Source organism: Mus caroli, chromosome 15 (assembly GCF_900094665.2).
Source record: "Mus caroli chromosome 15, CAROLI_EIJ_v1.1, whole genome shotgun sequence".
Taxonomy (NCBI): Eukaryota; Metazoa; Chordata; class Mammalia; order Rodentia; family Muridae; genus Mus; species Mus caroli.
Window position 1 is genome coordinate 69562931 of NC_034584.1, and position 18711 is coordinate 69581641.

The window sequence follows — 18711 nt, forward strand, 5'->3', positions numbered from 1 at the left end:
ATGTGTGCATGTGGGACACAGGCATATGTGCAGGAAAAACAAACACCTAAACATATAAAACAAGAATAAATAAACTGTTCTAAAAATAAACAAGGCAGAAAGTGGTCAAAGATGGCACCTTCATTAACCTGTGGACCTCACACTCATGAACACACACACACACACACGCATGCACACACACACTAGAGCTGGGGATACAGCTCAATAGGAGAGCATTTACTCTACATGTATAAGGTCCTGGGTTTAATCCTCAGTTGTTGTTTTTTAAGTCATGGACATCCAAATGACCTATACCCTTTTTATCTTGTTTCAGTGGACAATAGCCAGAGACTCCTCTGACCTGAGTCCACCGGTAAATACTCTTTTCAGTGCCCATGTTACTTACTGGAAGAAATCACTGCTTTTCAAGGGGTTCTAAGGAGTCAGTCCAATTTGTGGGGACAGAGGAAATGTCGTCAGTCCAGGGTATGCGTGCTTAACTTGAGTGGGTGAGTTGTCCACAAATCCAGCAGTGTGACCACTTGGGAATCTCTGCAGTAACTTTCACAACCATAAAAAGAATTTCTAAATTAATCAGTACCCCCAGAGTTCGTGTCTCTAGCTGCATATGTAGCAGAAGATGGCCTAGTTGGCCATCATTGGGAAGAGAGGCCCCTTGGAGTAGCAAACTTTATATGCCCCAGTACAGGGGTATGCCAGGGCCAAGAAGTGGGAGTGGGTGGGTAGGGGAGGAGGTCAGGGGGAGGGTATAGGGGACTTTTGGGATAGCATTTGAAATTTAAATGAAGAAAATATCTAATAAAAAAAAGAAAAGAAAAAAAGAAATTCTACTGGACAGTTTGAATGTTGCAGTAGTCCACGAGGATTAACACAAATGTTTAGAAGGTAATCTGACAGGTGTATCACATTTTCTAACCAACGATAGCAAGAGCCTTCATGCTGGGGCCTCCAGCTTCTCTAGCCACAGGTTTTTGTCCTGGCTCACAGCATCAAACATATTATGGAGTAGGCCTTAAATTCAATCTGAAATCAGTTGTTTGCACCTTTAACAGTCCAGACAGTTCATACCAGTGAGCGCATTTTCCTGGAACGCCACTATTGTAAGCAGGTTGGGTTCACAACCATGCTGGGCTGTTGGGGACATTTCTCCTAGTAGCCTGCATAGCACTTTCTGACACCAGGAAAGCAAGCCAATAGAGAGGAAGCGTCCGGCTCCATCATAGGTTAACGTCCCTAGCTCCTGCAACTGGAGTGTGTGGTTGTCTCCTGCAGCTGCAACTTACCATCTAGTTCTAGTATACAGTCAGACATAGTAGCAATGCCCCATATGATATGGAAGTCCCCAAGAGCCTTGTGATGGTTTCTATATGCTCTGCCTAGGGAGTGACATTCTTAGAGGTGTGTCACTGTGGCTGTGGGCTTTAAGACCCCTCATCCTAGCTGCCTGGAAGTCAGTATTCTGCTAGCAGCTTTCAGATGAAAATGCAGAACTCTCAGCTCCTCCTGCACCATGCCAGCCTGGAAGCTGCCATGTTCCCACCTTGATGATAATGGACTGAACCTCTGAACCTGTAAGCCAGCCCCAATTAAATGTTGTCCTCATAAGAGTTGCCTTGGTCATGGTGTCTGTTCACCACAGTAAAACCCTAACTAAGACAAGCCTCCCCGGCCAATAACTTACAGTGAAATAATCAACCCTGCCACTGGGATCTGTATTCAGTAACTTTCTTGAGTATAGGGATACTTCTCCCCACACCTCTAGGGTACACTCTACATTTAAGTCTTTAACTGCAGTCATAGCAATCTGTGATTTCAAACACCGAGACCCTGCAGTGTTATGGGGAAGGTAAATGTCAGCCTGTGCGCATTAGCATTCATGACTGCTGGTTTTCCAGAGTGCCCATATGTAACACTGAGTTGGGTGAGACTCTTGGTGACGTCACTGGTCTGTTAACACAGTGATGCTTGCAAGAAGCCTATGGCAGTATGCAAATGAGAGGATATTTGCTTGCCCTGCCTACAAGCATAAACCCTGTGATGTCTACTTGCCAGTCCCATAGTGGACAGGTAGATTGTGCGCTTTTCTCACCAAAGCATGTATTTGCCAAGGTCCTCATTGGAAGCCGACCCCAGGTGTCAAAACAGCAGGCAGAATATACATGTGTTTCTTGGACATGCTGGCTCTTCTCCAGCCTATGTTGGCACTCTGATGATCAGACTTTATATGAACCCAGCAAATAGCTTCTTGTGGCACTCGAAGCAGATGGCCTGCATTTTGTATTTTGGTAAAGATATCTGATCCCGAGTTTCCAGGAAGGCTCAACAGGCTGTGTGCTGCCATGTGAGAAACCACTAGGGACTCTGGTTTCTGCTGAGCTCTGTTATACATCCCTTACAGTCTGTTGTCCTCACCGTGGCCAATCCAGAGCCCGCCAGTTCTCTCTTCCCCACTGACCATCCAATACAGCCAGCTGTCAGCAGATGATGCCCCGGGTCAAGCCTCAGAGCTGGCACCGTTCCCATTACTCTTAAGCCAGCTGTGGGCCACCCCTCCCCTCTCTTCTCTCCAGGCATATGATGAAAGCATTTCTGCATATGGCTGCAAACACCCACTCCTCTCTGGTGACCTTGTCTCTACTATCGATGTGACAAGCACCCACAGGAACGAGAAGAACCGTTGTCAGCACCTTGCCTAGCAGGGATGTTGGTTCAAATACCAGGCAGGACTCAGTAGCTTGGAAAGACACTGAACCCAGTGCAACCTGGAGGGCACTAGTGAAAGCGCTCGCAAGCACCACACCGTATTACTATAAATGCGTGCCACCCTTGCAGAGTTACATTCTGTGCCACCCCAGAAAGAGGTGACCCTTTGGAAGGCTTCCTTCATCCCGACTTTTTACCAGATGAGCTGCTTTCGCTGTCACTGAGATGGAACCAGCGACAGTGCTTTCTACACAGCTAGCAAACCCCTCTTCTAGCACTATATACCAAGCTCTTATCTTTTCCATGACTGAGATCAAAGCCCCATCAGGACTATATTGCTCAAGCCATTTCTTATGTAGCCCCTGGCTGTAGCCCTCTGAGCTTCTGGTAGCTTCTAACATGAAGGAACACTGGAGGATGGAAGCATAAAACTGTTTAGTTTTCGTTCAAAAAAAAAAAAATCGTCAAGCCTTACCGATCCTTTCTGGCCCAATGTCATATGGCGCCCTTCTGTCAAGTTAGACAAAGTATAAGCAACTCAGGCAAGGTGGAGCATGAAAGTGTTCCACCGTTCCAGGAGCCCTAGGAACAGCTGCAGCTGGTCTATACCTGCCCGTACCGGCTGTTCTAGGATGTCCGGAATAACTGTGTTAAGTATCATCCATATCTTATTCTACCATAAGACACCCCCAAGTCTTACAGCTGTGCCAGGCCTTGCACCTGGAGTGGATCGGTTTCCCATCCTCAGTCCTGGATTTGAATGTACTTACCACCCCAGGTGCTTTTCTAAGTCTAGAAGACACTCAGATCTGCCTCCAATCATCCGTGTAGTGAAATCTTTTAAAGACTTTTAAAACATCTATTCTTGGGCTGGAGAGATGGCTCAGGGGTTAAGAGCACTGGCTGCTCTTCCAGAGGTCCTGAGTCCAATTCCCAACAACCACATGGTGGCTCACAACCATCTGTAATGGGATCCGATGTCCTCTTCTGGTGTGTCTGAAGACAGCTACAGTGTACTCGTATACATATAATTAAAAAATAATTCTTTTTTAAAATGCCTATTCTTAATTTTGTATGCATGGATGTTTTGTCTGTATGTGCATCACTTACATAGCTCATGCCCACAGATGGCAGAAGAGGGTGTCAGATCCCCTAGAGCTGAAGTCATAGGAGATTGTGAGCCACCCAACATGAGTGCTAGGAGCCAAACTGAGGTCCTCTACAAGGGCACTACTCACTTTTTTGAGCCATCTCTACACCCTATAAGGGTACTTTAAAAAGTGTTAGCAAGCTCCTGTACAACAAAGGACTCGTCATTTGTACCAGCTATTCTACCAACGAGCAGTGTACGGGTGTGGGAGTCCCTGTTTTGTCTGGATCTCTATAATCCACAGTCTTCTCCATCAACTCCCTGGCTTCTTTTAACATACATACTTAGTTTTACTTTACATGTATGAATTATTTGCCTGTATGTGTACCACATATATGCTTTCTACCTGCAGAGGCCAGAAGAGGATGTCAGAGCCCCTGAACCTGGAGTTACAGCCGCTTGTGAGCTGTTAGGTGGGTGTTGAAAATTGAGCACAAGTCCTCTGAGAGAGCAACCGAGGTCCTTAACTACTGAGGCATCTCTACAGGGCCCTGTCTGGCTTTATCACTGTTGAAAGGACTTTGGGCTGAAAAAATAATTACCTTTCCTAATTCTTTAGTGGTAGCTGTGATTCAGGCTCCCCCACTTTGCCATTACAGTTCACAGTATCAGGAGAAACTCTCCCATAGTGTCGTGTGACTCTTCCTGGGAAAGTGTGAATGCACATCTATTCTCTCCAGACTGGACATGAATGATAGGCCAAAGAGAACATCCCTCCACATCTAATTTAGGAAACAGCGAGTTGTTTTGGGTTACCTATAGAAGCATGGGTAACTCAAAGGTAAAAATCCTACCTCCGACGTGGGAGACAACTCACAAACACATCCTTAGAGCTCTCTGCATAACTTGCAGGTAGCTCTGCCTTGTGGGAAGTCTCCTCCCACAGGCAATTATTTTCTGCTTTTGTAACCTTGAGCAGGAGCCTTGTAAACCTTACACATTTTGCTTACTACCTGAGTCTTAAGAGCCTTCCTTTGGGGGTGGGGTGGGGGCGAGTGTTCCAGTTTAGATGAAGTAGCTACACGCAGCAGATGGGGGTATGCAGGGAGTACCCCAGCAACATACCAACTCCTGGGATATTTTTTTGCTAAGGAGAAATCTAAAATCTTAATTGCCTAACCTTGGGACAAGCTTGGTGTGTTTCACCTGTACTGGCCTTCCTCCATATCTAACCACTGCTGCCATTGCCTCTTAATGTTCGGGGAAGTTTCCATCAATCAGAGCACACTCAGGCCTAGCATCCACCAAAGCCCAAATGTCTTACATATTAGGGGATCAATAAACCCAGGATTCAGCATGGAGCCTCCAGTCACCCTGAATGGCCTCACTTATAGGAACTCTTAGTCACTCCCCTCAGAGCCCTAGGATGGCTCCCACCCCAGAGATCTCTCTCCACAGCAGAGAATCTGGTGGGACCTGTCTGCCAGGACCAAGTTGCTTTGCAAACTCCTTCATTTTGGCTAAATAGAGACAATTCCTGAAACATAAAGGTTTTGGTTCCCAGTGACTTGTTTTCTTGATTCTTGGCACTCCCCAGTCTATCCATTCAGGTAAAAGGCCTGAGAGATGCTTATTAGTCACCTGATGTTCTTTTACCCACCATGTTCCTTATTTCCTTCGTTACCCCTAGCAACAGCCAACAGTGGGCCTAAAAGGAACATTTTCACTTCTCTTCCCACTTTTCTGCCCTATAGTTATCCCAGCCTGGAAGCAGATTTGGCTTTCTGGAATTACAGATCTGCTTCCCACAGGTCTGTTTCCAACAAAGCCTGAGCTATTGTAGAATCAGCCATCACCATGTGGACTCTAGGGACCAGAATCACCAGTCTCTGTGGCAAGCACCTTTACTTGCTGAGCCATCAACCTGGGCATAAATGATTTTCCTAACATTTCTGGAATAGCTGGCTTTCACGCCCAGGTGAGTGACAGAGCCATTTGGATTAACTCTGAAGAGAGGTGACAATGGCTTTTACAACAAGACCCCGGCACAGAATGTCAGATACAGAATGTCACGTCTCCGCCCAAGGCGGAAATGATTCAGATCCTCTATTCTTTTGACCGAAACAACACAGGTAAGGTATAAAAGTAAAATAAGTAAATGATTCTATAAAAATAGCCACTCTGGGACTGGGGAGATAGTCTAGGGGTTAAAGTTCTTGCTATGCAAACATGAGGTTCTGAGTTCAAATTCCCAGAATACAAGTAAAATGCTGAGCATGGCTGCACATAAACCCAGAGCTGGGGCAGCAGGGGAGGACAGAGGGGGAGAGCAGGAGGATCGCTGGGGCTTCCTGCCAGCCTAGCTCCAGGTTCAGTGAGAGGCCCTGTCTCAAGGGAAGAAAGTAGAGCACGACAGAACAGGATGCCCAATCTTGTTTTCCTCTGGCCTGTACCTGTTTATAGGGTATATACTCCTACCCACAAACACGCTCATAGAACACACACACTCAAGTGCACACACACACACCTCTTTATTTTAATTACTTATTTATTTTATGTATATGAGTACACTGTAGCTGTCTTCAGACACACCAGAAGAGGGCATTAGATCCCATTACAAATGGTTGTGAGCCACCATGTGGTTGCTGGGAATTGAACTCAGGACCTCTGGAAGAGCAGTCAGTGCTCTTAACTGCTGAGCCATCTCTCCAACCCCCATTCCCCCTACACACACACACACACACACACACACATATATATTTTTTAAGTTAAACAATAAAAATAGGACTGGGAAGATAGTTTAGTGGGTAAGGCTTTTATTGCACAGGCATGAGGACCCGAGCTGTGACCCTCACTCAATACATGGAAGAGCCCAATGTGGCAGCACATATCTATAATCCCAGTGTTCTTCCTACGGCAAGATGGAAGGAGGAGACAGGAGAATCCCCAAAAGCTCACAGGCCAGCTAACAAACAGCAAAGAAAGCCTGCCTCAAACAAGACTGACAAAGTGGCCCTTTGATCTCCACGTGTATGCCAGGGTACAAGAATGCATGTATTCATACAGACATAAAGATAAGGGGGAAAAAAGATTTTAAAGCATCCCAACAGTAAAATGGGAACAGCTCCCACAAACCTGTCCCGTGACCACCCTGATATATGCTCAAGTTGAGGGACCAGCAAAAAAAGAAAACCCAGCTGCCATGGGAACTTCAGCTTAGCTTGGTCTTCACCGCTGAGTCAACTCCATCCATCTCTCTCTCTCTGCCCATCTGGACACAGGTCTGCCCATTGCCTCTAGTACCACGACACTAGTGTAGGTTTCACCTCACTTCCTTAGCTCCATTACACACTGCAGCTCAGCTGAACTCTAACTCTGGGGTGTGGCTCTGCCAGTGTCCCTAGCAACAGCTCCCTAACAGGACTTGTCACTCACCCCACCAGGGACTCTACCTCTATGTCAGCTTCCTGCCTCTACCTCCACTATGGCCTCCCTGAATTCCGCAGCAACCTTCTTAGCCCTGTTGCAGACATTCTGTAACCTACCTATGGCCAGAAATACTTACCGTGTGCCATTTGAGGTCTAATCAGAGTGTTAACATTAGTAGTCATCATGGGAATAAAAGAAGCTGTGCTTGCCTCGGTCACTAGCAAGAGCCAATCTGGACCGCTTGACCAATACCAGTCAAAGGAGCCAATGTAGCTGGTGAATTTGTTATTTGTTACTCAATAAATTCTGGTATTGTAAAAAGACACAAATGTGTTTATCTGTTTCTGACATTTTGTATTCACAACGAATACCCACTTGTAGGGTCACTAGCTCCTGTTCTTGGCTGGTGCTGGACAAGAGTTTCAGTTTCACTGACAGAGTCCAGGGGCTCTCTGGAGCCTTCCTGCCTCCCAGGACAGAAAGCAACCATTTATAGTGGTCTTACTGTTCCTTGTTGGGTTGTAAAAATCCTGGTGGTGGTGGTGGCTGGGGGGGGGGGGGGGAGGGAGGGGAGCAGGTGCTATCCCCAAGGCAGGAAATCCTGAGGAAGGAGACTCATTACCTCTGCCCTTCCAAGGACCTTGTGGTTTGTAGAAGCCAGTGACGCAGGAACAAGGCAGTGACACTAACACAAAGACAATCCATTGCAACTGGGGAGGTCCTACACTACCCGGTACTCTGTATCCAGGTTCCCATGTGAACGGCCACTGTCAGGAATTCTCTTGAACACAGACACGGCTCAGTTGTATATCACTGAAGACAGCATCTCCTCAGGCCGACCCTAGGCTGTACACAGCAAATTATCCTGGCCACCAGACAAAGGGGCCATGTGTCCAGATGGCTCAGAGCTTATGTCCAGACACTGGAGCTTCCTAGCAGAAGACACTTCATTTTCTTCTTAGAGAAAAACTTGGACCACGTGAGCAAGCCCAAGCCACGGGCTTAGCAGTTGAGTCTTACTGACAAGAGAAGGATATGATTCTCCAGAAAGGAGCCACTCCAAAACAGAATCTCTTCCACAAATGAAGGGGTGTGGGGGTAGGGACAAGCCGGAGCATGCTTGAAAGCTGAAAAGAACAAGAATGGTACCAACAGTCTATGCACATCCCGCTCAACCCACCTCATTAGAGGATAGGTAAGAGACTGGGGACTACATGAAAGATGGCAGGAAGCACACAGGCCACTAACCTTCTGGGGAAAGCAAGCAAGGAGATGCCCTACCTCCCTGTACCAAATGCTGGTAAGCCAGAAAGCCCCATGCCACTGGTAGGAATGAATGAGAAATGGCACAGGCTCTCTGGAAAGCAGCTTGTCTGTTTCTTGCGAAAGGCAACATGCAGTTTGGGACCTAGCAACTGCCTTCCTGGGCACGGTCCCAGGGAAATGAAACAGCACAGGAGGGAAGGGGGGGCTGCTTCCCAACAACCTTGTAAACACGTCCTTCAGTGGACAAAGGATCCCAAAGCTGTGATGCACACAGCGCAGAGGCAGCTGTTCAGGAGGCTGAATGAACCACCATTCAATACACAGCCACTCTTGTGAATCTAGGCAGCGATGCCTGAATGATAATCGGCAAGCTCCGCCAAGTTGCACGCTGGACAATTACATTTATCTAGCATGTTGGCGTTGAATCTAAACGGATGAGGTGGAGACGACACTTAAAGGGTTTGCTAGAGGTTTGATACAGGCATCTGCAGCACAGGAGGCACTAACATTGTGTACTAGTCATGTAAAATGGCGCCCCCAGGGAGACTTCACCAAGCACACAACAGCTTTCATAACTTCATTCTCCAAGAGCCGTGGGCCACACCTATCATCCCAGGACTCGACCGAGGCAAGAGATTGCTAGTTCTAAGCCAGCCTGACCAAATATAATAGTGGAGAATATACCCAGAAAGTCGAAAGAGCACAAGAAGTGACTAGATTTAAATATCTGTAAAGGTCCGCGTTAAGGGACAGAGCAGGGGAGGTCTGCGCCTGGCTTTGCCGGGAAGGAGGGGCGGGGTCGGATGATTCCAGGGGGCTACAGGCCGTGCACTACTGGGTCCGCCATCCCAGCGCACCACAGATGGCAAGCCCGATGACTGAGAAATAACACGAAGCCTGCAGAAGAAGGCTTGGAATCCTGAGAAGAGGCGCACGCCGGGAGAAAGGCGCCGCCCGCAGCCCAGAAGCTTGCACAGGCACAGACGCCTGCTTAGCATCCTCGCAAGCGAAGCTCGAGCCCGCAGCCTCAGCATCACAAGGAGCGAGGGCAGTGTCTCCTAGAGCGGACCCGAAGGGGCGGGGAGAGGTAGGCGGGCCTACGGCCGCAGCACAGGATCACAGAGAGGCCGGGCGGCTGCTCCTAGAGCGGCGCCAGAAGGGCGTGAACGAGCAGGCGGGGCTCCGGAGCTTGCGGCGGTACCACCGAGAACCCGGCGAGGATCCTAGAGCGGCACTGGAGTGGGTTTCGAGCGGTGGGCGGGGCTTGGAGCGCACGGCAGCACCACCGAGAGGCCGGGGAAGGTAGAGCGGCACCAGAGGGGCGGGCGCCTTTAGGCGCGGGAGTGGCGGGCTCAAGTGGGCATTGTTAACGGTCGCCCGCCCGCCGGTCAGCCTGCCTACGGCCACGTTCCGCCGGCGTCTGTGCTCGGCACCCATCAGGTACTCTCTGCGTGTGTGCACGGTAGCTCCGACCGGGCGAAGGCCGGCTTCTGAGTCCTTTCTCTGTAGACCACCTCGGCGGTGTTGCAGAGGTCCTGGAGGCGGGGAAGGTGGGCCGGACTACCTAGCGAAGCCCCTTGTTGCTGGATGCATTGAGCGCCTTATCCTGCCGGCTCCAGCAGCTCCTTGATGGACCTGAGTCCCTAGGTCAGCGGAATTCAACTAAGTTGCCTGAATCACTCGCACCTACTCCTGTGCACAGGCCTGTGAAGGGAGGGGGCAATAAGCTAAGTCGCTGGGGTCCTTTCTGGTTTTAATGACTATTTAAGTTTTCAGTGAGGATGGTCCTTGGTGAGCAGACAGACACCTGGGTCCCGCTTGTCATTCCTCTCACCAGAGTGATGGTGTTTGAATTGGTACTGAGTGATGCTGCAGACAGGGACTCTCGGGTGTCTCCTGAGCTGTCCCACAATCGACAAACACTTTCAGATGCTGACATAGAGCAAACAGACGCCTAGCCGATAGCTGCCTGGATCTTGGACTTTGAATCCGGATAAGAATTTTATCTGCTGGGTTAGATATGTGGGTATTTGTCAAATGCTTAGAACAAAATACAGTGTGTTCCCAAAGTGTTTTTAGGAAAGTGTGGGTGCTCTAGATGGAACTGCCAGCAGAGCCCACCCCTTTGGGCCTCTGGGAGTAAAGGGGATGGTGCAGGTTTAGAGATAAAGAGGGGTCACATAGAGAGAGCCACATCAATACAAGAGGCATCCTTTGGGGGTCTAATGGGGTTTGCTGTGGATTATGAGGAGAGCCCTGAGTTTTCCAGGCTCAGAACCAGGCTGTTGTATGATAGTTACTTCCTGCTCCAGGGTGTTTGCACAGTTCCGATGTGGGCAGGTAGAGAGGATAAGAAGAACAGGGAAGGTTCTATTTGGGGAGGTGGAAAATGGCCATTGGTCCATAATGGCTATGGCTTTCTCTGGGATGAGTGAAAATCTTGTCTGCAGGCCCAGGAGTGTCCGTGGCTGAGTGAGAGAGTCACTCAAAGAGATGAGCATACTGTGGACCAGAGTCTCTGAGCTCAGCTTCTAGGCCTGGGGCTAGAGCTCTGGGGAGTCCACTTTAGTCTGAGGGGCTCATCATGTGAGCAGCTGGGAAGACAGTGGAGCTGCAGAGAGCTAAGAGCTGCCTCTGACCTGTTGTTCATGCTTTTGCCTCCAGAAGTAAGACGAGTGGTTCCGTCTGCTCGATGCAGCTTCATAAGCAGGAGCTGTCCCTGACAGCGAAGTCCCAGAGAAGGAGCCAGGCAGCCACTGTCTGAAAACCCTCAGCCTTCCCTGGCCTCCAGGGGGGTTTCCTGCTTCCTAAGAGCAGCAATGGAAAAGCCTGCAACTAGGAAAAAGAAGAATCAGGCCCCAAAGGAGGAGGCAGGTGCGCAAAAGGCCACTGTCAAGGGAGAGAAAACATCAAAGGGGAAAAAGCCAACCAAGAAGCCAAGAAAGCCCCGCAGACCCCGAAAAGAACCTGTCCTGAGCCCCGAGGACGAAGCACATATCTTTGATGCCTTCGATGCCTCGTTTAAAGATGACTTTGAGGGTGTCCCCGTGTTTGTCCCTTTTCAGAGGAAGAAGCCCTATGAGTGTGGTGAATGTGGACGGATCTTTAAACACAAGACCGATCACATTCGCCACCAGAGAGTTCACACTGGAGAGAAGCCCTTTAAGTGTGACCAGTGTGGGAAGACCTTCAGGCACAGCTCAGATGTCACCAAACATCAAAGAATTCACACCGGTGAGAAGCCCTTTAAATGTGGGGAGTGTGGAAAAGCCTTCAACTGTGGTTCTAACCTTCTGAAACACCAGAAAACACACACTGGAGAGAAACCTTATGGCTGTGAGGAGTGTGGAAAATCCTTCGCCTACAGCTCCTGCCTCATCCGGCATCGGAAGCGTCATCCGAGGAAGAAGCACTGAGCAGGGCGGTCTACAGCTATGGATCCTTGTCAAATACCTGATGGTGGTCCAGAGGTCTTATGCAGTGTGCTCATCCGGCCACCCGTCTGTCATTGAGAGGAAAATCTACCCATCAGACATGAGAGCCCACAGAGGCTTTCTGCCCTTAGAGTCTTCACTTAGTGGTAACACGGTGCTTCTCGGAGCTTCCTGAAGCTCCAGCCATTTTCCAGACTACTTTATGCTACTCAGGGCCATCTTTGGAACAGTTTTGGGTCGCTGAGAACTTTATAGAGCTAAAGAGACACCCCTGTTGGAAAGGGCCACTGCCTTCCTTTGCTGCCTCTGTCTGCACCAACCACAGTGCTTTTGTCTCTTTATCTTGAAGACTTCTGGCTCTGTATGCCCAGCCCCATGCTGTCTGCTAGGGTGAGGAACCCTGAGGTGGATGACAGGCAACATTCTGACCAACTCTAAGGACAGCACCAAGTCCAGCTTGCTCATCTCTGTGCAGCTGACTTCAGTGGTCCTAGAGTTTCTCTCTTCTGGCTGAAACCACAGTCTTCGAGCTCAACCCTTGGGCCTAGAACTGGGTTACACTGCTTTCTCTTGTCCCAGCCACATCTTAGACAAGTGGCATGGATCCATCCAAAGTCTCAGCAGACCCTGGCACCCTGGCATAGTGGCAGGTTTCTTAGGCTAAGGCTTGTAGCTCCAGGGTGCCATCAGTAGCTTCTGTCCACTGCACCTTGAAAAACAACTGTGGCCCCACCCCACAGCAGCCTGCCATTCAGGTCAATTCCACTTCCTGCTGGTAAGCAGGGCAAGACCACGTGACTCTGTCTACTGTCTGCCCCAAGTGCTCTGTGAGGTCTGTGTTCTAAAGACAGCAAGTGACTGCTGACCAGGAGGGTAAGTTGGGGGGAAAGTTGGCAGCGATTTGGACATAAAGTAACAAATTATGGCTTTGGTCTTTGGGGCATCTGCCCTGAAGAAAGGGTCCCAGAAAGAGGACTCAGCCAGAAGTAGAGAAGGGCTTGTCAGCAGGTACAGAAACCACGAGAGGGCACTGCCCAAACGATGCAGGTGGTTATGTTCCCTGGCTGGGATGTTTGACCAGGTGTGGTAATCTGCCTGGTCAACCTGACTGGATCTAGAATCACCTAGGAGACATATCAGGTGTGTCTGTGAGGATGTTGCCAGGGAGATTTAATGGAAGAGGGAAGACCTAAATGTCCGTAGTGCCATCACACAGGCTTGAGTCCTAGACTGAATTCAAAAGGAGAAAGCTGGCCCATGGAGACAGCTCAGCAGGCAAAGGCACTTGCTTCTCACAGAAGCCTGACAATTGAGTTCAGTCCTGGAACCCATGCAAAAGATGGCAATGGAGACCCAACTCTTCAGAATTGACCTCTGACCTCCCCCTGCCCTCCATGCAGACAGCACTAGAGACATACACAGAGGTTTAAAAAGAAAAGCCTGACATTCATCTCTCTGCTTCCCAACTGTACTAATGTGACAGTCATGTCACACTCCCCACGATGATGGTCTGTATCCCTTCAAACCAGGAGCCAAAGAAACCCTTAAGTTGCTTTTTCAGACAGTTGCCACAATGACAAGGTTAGCCGTCCTCTTTCTAGAAGCTGAAACAACACTGTGTGTCTCTGGTGCCTCCTGTGGCACTGACCTGGCCAGGTTTGCTGATGCACTGTTAGGAAGTGCAAGCCGGGGCTGCTGTTGGACCAGGCTGCTTGTACTGCCCCTCCCTCCTTATGGAGCAGAACCTTCCAGGTCTAGGTTTTCCCACACTGTACTCTCCTTATGCAAGCATCCCCAGGAATATTTTACCAGTCTTGATCCCCATGGGAGAGGAAGGCTTAATCTAATATGAAAATCTAATGAAGTGAAATTGTGAGAAGATGAGTATCAGCTGGTGTAGGAGCTACATGGCATACTTGGGCAGCATGGTCTTGGAATAGAGGGGTTACCCACAAACTCTAGGGACATTGGAAGCCTGGAATGCTGCAAGGTGGCAAGGCAGCGTCCTGCTCCCAGCCTGTAGCCCTGTCCTTAAGGATATGTGCTAAGGTTTTGGGGTACAGAATTTCAGTTCCCTCAGTATTGAGGGGAAACCAAAGACAGTATGTGTTCATATACACCGAGAGGGCCACAAAGGCAGAGTGTGTGTGTTCATATACACCCAGAGGGCCACTCAGCAGGGTGGCCCAGTGTCATCCCACATGAATTTTGTTCTTGTCTTTGCAGCCACACAGCCACTCACCTGTTCGCATACTGCACAGCCCTTACAGAGGGCACAGAATGAATGGGTGTGGCCGTGTCCTAACCAAATTTGGCAGAAAGAGGTGCTGCCATGACTTGTTTGCAAGCCCATTTGTTTTATTGTTTTATTTTATTGAGATGGGGTCTCACTCTAGCCCAGGTTGTCTTGGATCTCACTGTGTAGCCTGAATTGGCCTCACTCACAGACCCCCCTAAGCCTGGAGTCATAGGCATGAACTATCAAACATGGCTAAAATAGGGCAAAGTGCTCCCTTAGGTTCTGATTTTTACTTTGTTTATTTCAGACAGGGTCTTGGTATGTAGCTCAGGCTGCTGAGAACTAACTATGTAGCCTAGACTGGCTGGCCTTCAACTCTCCGTGATTCTCTGCTTGAGCTTCTAGAGCGCTGGGGTTTATAGGCATGCACCCCCCCCCCCACGTGATTCTGACCCTGTTCTTCATGAGGACTGTAAGAGAGCTGGAGCCTCAGAGAGCTTGCAGGCTTGGTGTTCCAAGCCCTCCGTAAGCTTAGCCCTTCCTTCAGAGCTGGAGCTAGCTGTTGGTCAGAAAGGTGGCTTAAGGACATCTGGATCCCTGGGTGCCAGAACTGGACTGGAGCAGTTTGATGTTCCAGGAGAGTAACAATGTGGACACAGACTTTACAACAATGGAGATTAGTCAAACACAACCCAAGCCTGCCTGTATTGTCTGATATGATTCGATTTGTGCAGTGCTCTGGTAACTCTTGTCATTGGCAGGGAGAAATGTCACTTTGCATGGCTGCATAAAGAGCCCTTAACTTAAAGAGAAACATAGCTGGTCCCAGCTCAGCCACTTCCTAACTGAGCCACGTGACCCTTTCTGGATTAAATTGCAAATAATCTATTCTTTGATGTCTTCTCTACATTTAGGATGTATGGGACAGGCTCAGACAGTGTCATTCAATCAGATAGCCCTAGGTTGGCCCTGAGAGACACTGTGGCAGTGTCTGGGTAGCATGGTTGAGTTATCCACCCCCTCTCCCCACCCACCCACACACACACACAGGTTTGTTCGCAGTCACTTTTTGGCTTGGAGATGGAACCAGGATTTTCTGAGTGCTGGGCTGTTGCTCTGCCACTCAGCTATACCCCAGCCCAGGGTTCTTTGAAAAGAAGAATCAAGTTACTTGCATTTGGTTTGGTTTGGTTTGGATTGGTTTGTTTGTTTTGTTTTGTTTTTGAGTAGACCAGGCTGGCCTCCACTCACCAAGACCCACCTGCCTCTGCTTCCTAGGCTCTAGGATTAAAGGCCCACAGCACCACACATAGCCAGAGAACCATGGTTAAAGCCAATGTCTTGACCCCTGAGGAGAAAGGAGGTGGCGAGAACATGAGATAAGTCTGTCAGCTGCAGCCGTCTCCTTGCCTGGATCTGGCCATGTTGGGTGTACGCTGAACCTTGTGTCTCGGTGTCCAGTGGGGATGATGGTGCCCAACTCCAAAGAATCAGCTAGAATTCAGTGACTTGGTGTGTGAAAATTGAGGTGTGGCCAGGGGTGGCGACACACATCTTTAATCTCAGCACTTTGGAGGCAGAGGCAAGCAGATCTCTTAAGTACAAGGGCAGCCTGGTCTACATAGCCAGTTCCAGGATAGTCAGGACTATATAGTAAGACCCCTGTCTTAAAAAAAGAAAGCCCAGGTATTGCACTGGCTTGTGCCTATGGTCTTAGTGATGCAAAGTTCTTCTTGTATGTTGGCATGCATTTACGTTGTTTTGTGATTATCTTTATTTTTATGTGTTTGTCTGTTTACCACATACATGCAGTGTTCTTGGAGGCCAGAAGATGCTGTTGACTCCTCTGGAAGTGGAATTACAGTTAGCTGTTAGTCACCTTAGAGGTGCTAGAAACCAAATCCTGGTCCTCTGGAAGAGCAGCCAGTGTTTTTTAACTGCTGGGCCATCTCTCTAGCCCCTGCAGTTGTTGGCATTCTTAATGAGAGCAGATACTCATTCACACACATGGAAGGCTAGCCTGCAGGCTAGCAGCCCTGGATGCTCCCTACCCTAGGGGGACAGCTGAATTCAACAAAGTCTGCATGGAAAACAATGAAAGAAAAATTTTTTTCAACTGCAGTTCATGAGTATGGGAAAAGTCATACAACCAAACCAGCAGGAGGAGGTCATGGGACATGCCCAGCAGGAGGAGGAGGAGGAGCATGTCAGACTGCTGCTTGTGTTGTCCTCTAAGCGTGTGTGTGTGTGTGTGTGTGTGTGTGTGCGCACGCGCGCGTGCCTGACACTAGGTCTCAGCCCACAGCTGGAGCCCCACATCCCTTTGTACCCTCGATTTTCTTTGGGTAGCCAACAGAACCACTTTGCACTTAACCCACCTGTCCCTTCAGTGCGCTGTCTTCTAGCGAGTGAGGAACTGCCTCTTGTCATTTACACAGACTGTTCTTTGTTTTTTTTCTAGGCTGCTAGAGCAGATCTCTCCAGTAAGAAGCTCAGAGAACTCGGGAGTCAGTGTCTACCTCTACAGAGCACGGCAGAGACACTGGGCATGCTCCAGGGAGGCTTTCATCCCCACAGAATCCATTGGCAACAGGAAGGCTGTAGGTGGGCGAGCTCAGGGAGGCCTTTTGGACACCATGTGGTGACTACAGGTCACTTTCGCTTGTTCCCACCCTGAAGTTTAAGATGGCCACATCACAGCATTCATGAGCAACCATTAGTTCTGGCTCACTGAAGCCTGCTGAAGAGTTCCCAGCACCAGCTCTCTACATCAGTGAAAGACATTGTGAGCCGCCACCTGGGAACAGACGAAATGTTCAGAACCTTCTAGACGTCTTAAGATGTGTCCGGGGACAACGAAGACTACTCCAGCAAAGTAGTGGGATTCTGATTATAGAGCATGCGCAGCTGCAGCCAGAGATGTCTTACAAGTCCAGGCAGCCCATTTATTAGCACCTCAGCCTTCATGTCCAGTGGGCCTTGTCCTGCAGAGAGTTCCGAGCAGCCCAACTGCTGCTGAGCCTCGCTTAGAACAGAGAGCACTGCCAGGGCCTTACAACCAGCAAGTGAATGCGAGCTCGGAGCTGTACTAAGATCCATTCCTTCAGCTCCCTCTCAGCCAAGAGAGAAGGCAGAAGCCACCTCAAGGAGAGTTAGAAGGAGCTCTGGGCTGGGTCCAGGACTCTTCTGTTTGAGGAGAGCAGTGGGTTAGACCTGACTAGCTGCCTCCTTCTGTTTCTGGAAGTCTGTAGCTCCAGAGCATGTGCAGACTCCTTTCCTCCTGACCTTGGATCTGTCATCAAGACACTGACTTCCTGTGCCAATGAGTTGGGACATCAAGATGCCCTAAAAAGGAAGGCAGAACTGGGGCTCAAGAAAGAAAGGCTGTGTACCCTGACTCAAGGGATGGATGCTCTGTGGCTTCTAGGGAAGACTCAGGGGAATGGGGTCACCTCTGGTGTGGACCCCAGCTACAGTGCAGACAAGGAAACTGGCCTATGTGCCACATTTACCTTTAGGCCAAGCAATGGTGCCCACCTTCAGCCTACCCTTTCCAGTCCCTAGTGCCTGTGGAGTTGGGTGTTTGCTTTCTCCTGGTTCCTTCTCAAGGAAGACAAGTGGATTGACCTCCTGACTCAGATCCTATAGGACTAATGCTTGCATTGGGCAGCTCCCAGAAACACCTAAGTGAGTCTGTTTCCCTGCATCTGGGCCTGCAGTCATTTGCCTTTGGACCTGCAGAGGGTTCCCAGCACCTGCATACTGGTAGCTCCCAGCTGGCCTGTCCACATCTCACCTCAGCCACCTCATGATCTGGTGGAACCTCCTCTTTCTTGTTTCTGGCTGGTGCAGACACCCGTGTGTCCTAATACCCATCTGTATACTGCAGTGTGTGGTGCATTCCTCTTAAACAGCTGCAGCCATGGCCTGTTGTATTGTAGACGCTGTCCCCAGTCTGGTGTTTGACATTTGTGAATGCTTACGTCCGTGTAGTACCCTTGGTGCTGTGTCAGTGTTGTGCACATTGGACTAGACATTCTGCTTTGTTGTGCACTTGGTGGCTTCCTTCCTATGTGACTCCTCTGCTCCATGGACAGCAGCACTGATGCTCCACGTTGCCTTCCGGTTGCTGCCATGGTGCTGTGAGCAGATGCTGTTGGTGCTGCTCCTGGACATCTGTTTTCTCATAAAAGTAAATGTGTTTCCAACTTGCTTCCTGTGCTCTGTTGGGTTCCCTACAGTGTGGACAAATGTCCTCAAGGAAGCCACCAGCTTTCTCTACTGGAGACAGCTGCAAGACCAGGGTCCCAGCTGGTCACTGCTGCTTGGGAATGTCTAGGATACTTCCAGTGACCAAGCTCATGAGAGTATAACGCGTAATTGAAAAAAAGTCATCACTGCTGTACCATGGGTGAGGGTGGAGGTTGTATAAAAGCAAGACATCGCCTGCCTTTGTGACCCCAGATAATGGGATGCCAGGTTACGGTTTAGTTAGTTGTTCAGTACCTGTAGTGGGGACTGTGAGGGAAACCTGGGAAGTGTCCGTCCAT

At 49.4% G+C, this 18711-nt stretch overlaps 1 protein-coding gene across 3 annotated transcripts; it reads left to right on the plus strand.

Annotated features, from left to right (window-relative positions):
* Window positions 1-9840: 9840 nt before the first annotated feature.
* Window positions 9841-18369, plus strand: Zfp41 (ZFP41 zinc finger protein). Of its 3 annotated transcripts, none has more exons than XM_021184290.2 (3): window positions 9841-10135; window positions 11153-12795; window positions 16623-18369. In XM_021184290.2, exon 2 carries the CDS (start codon window positions 11308-11310, stop codon window positions 11902-11904), a length of 597 nt encoding a protein of 198 aa, XP_021039949.1. In that variant the 5' UTR covers window positions 9841-10135; window positions 11153-11307; the 3' UTR covers window positions 11905-12795; window positions 16623-18369. The 3 variants fall into 3 exon arrangements, with proteins under 3 accessions (XP_021039949.1, XP_021039948.1, XP_029326005.1); XM_021184289.2 differs by having other exon boundaries at window positions 9841-9928; XM_029470145.1 differs by lacking the exon at window positions 9841-10135 and having other exon boundaries at window positions 11037-12795.
* The last annotated feature ends 342 nt before the right edge of the window (window positions 18370-18711 follow it).

Bases quoted from the DNA above. Each gene is read 5' to 3' on its own strand.
- Zfp41 (XM_021184290.2), top strand. From the start codon at position 11,308: ATGGAAAAGCCTGCAACTAGGAAAAAGAAGAATCAGGCCCCAAAGGAG.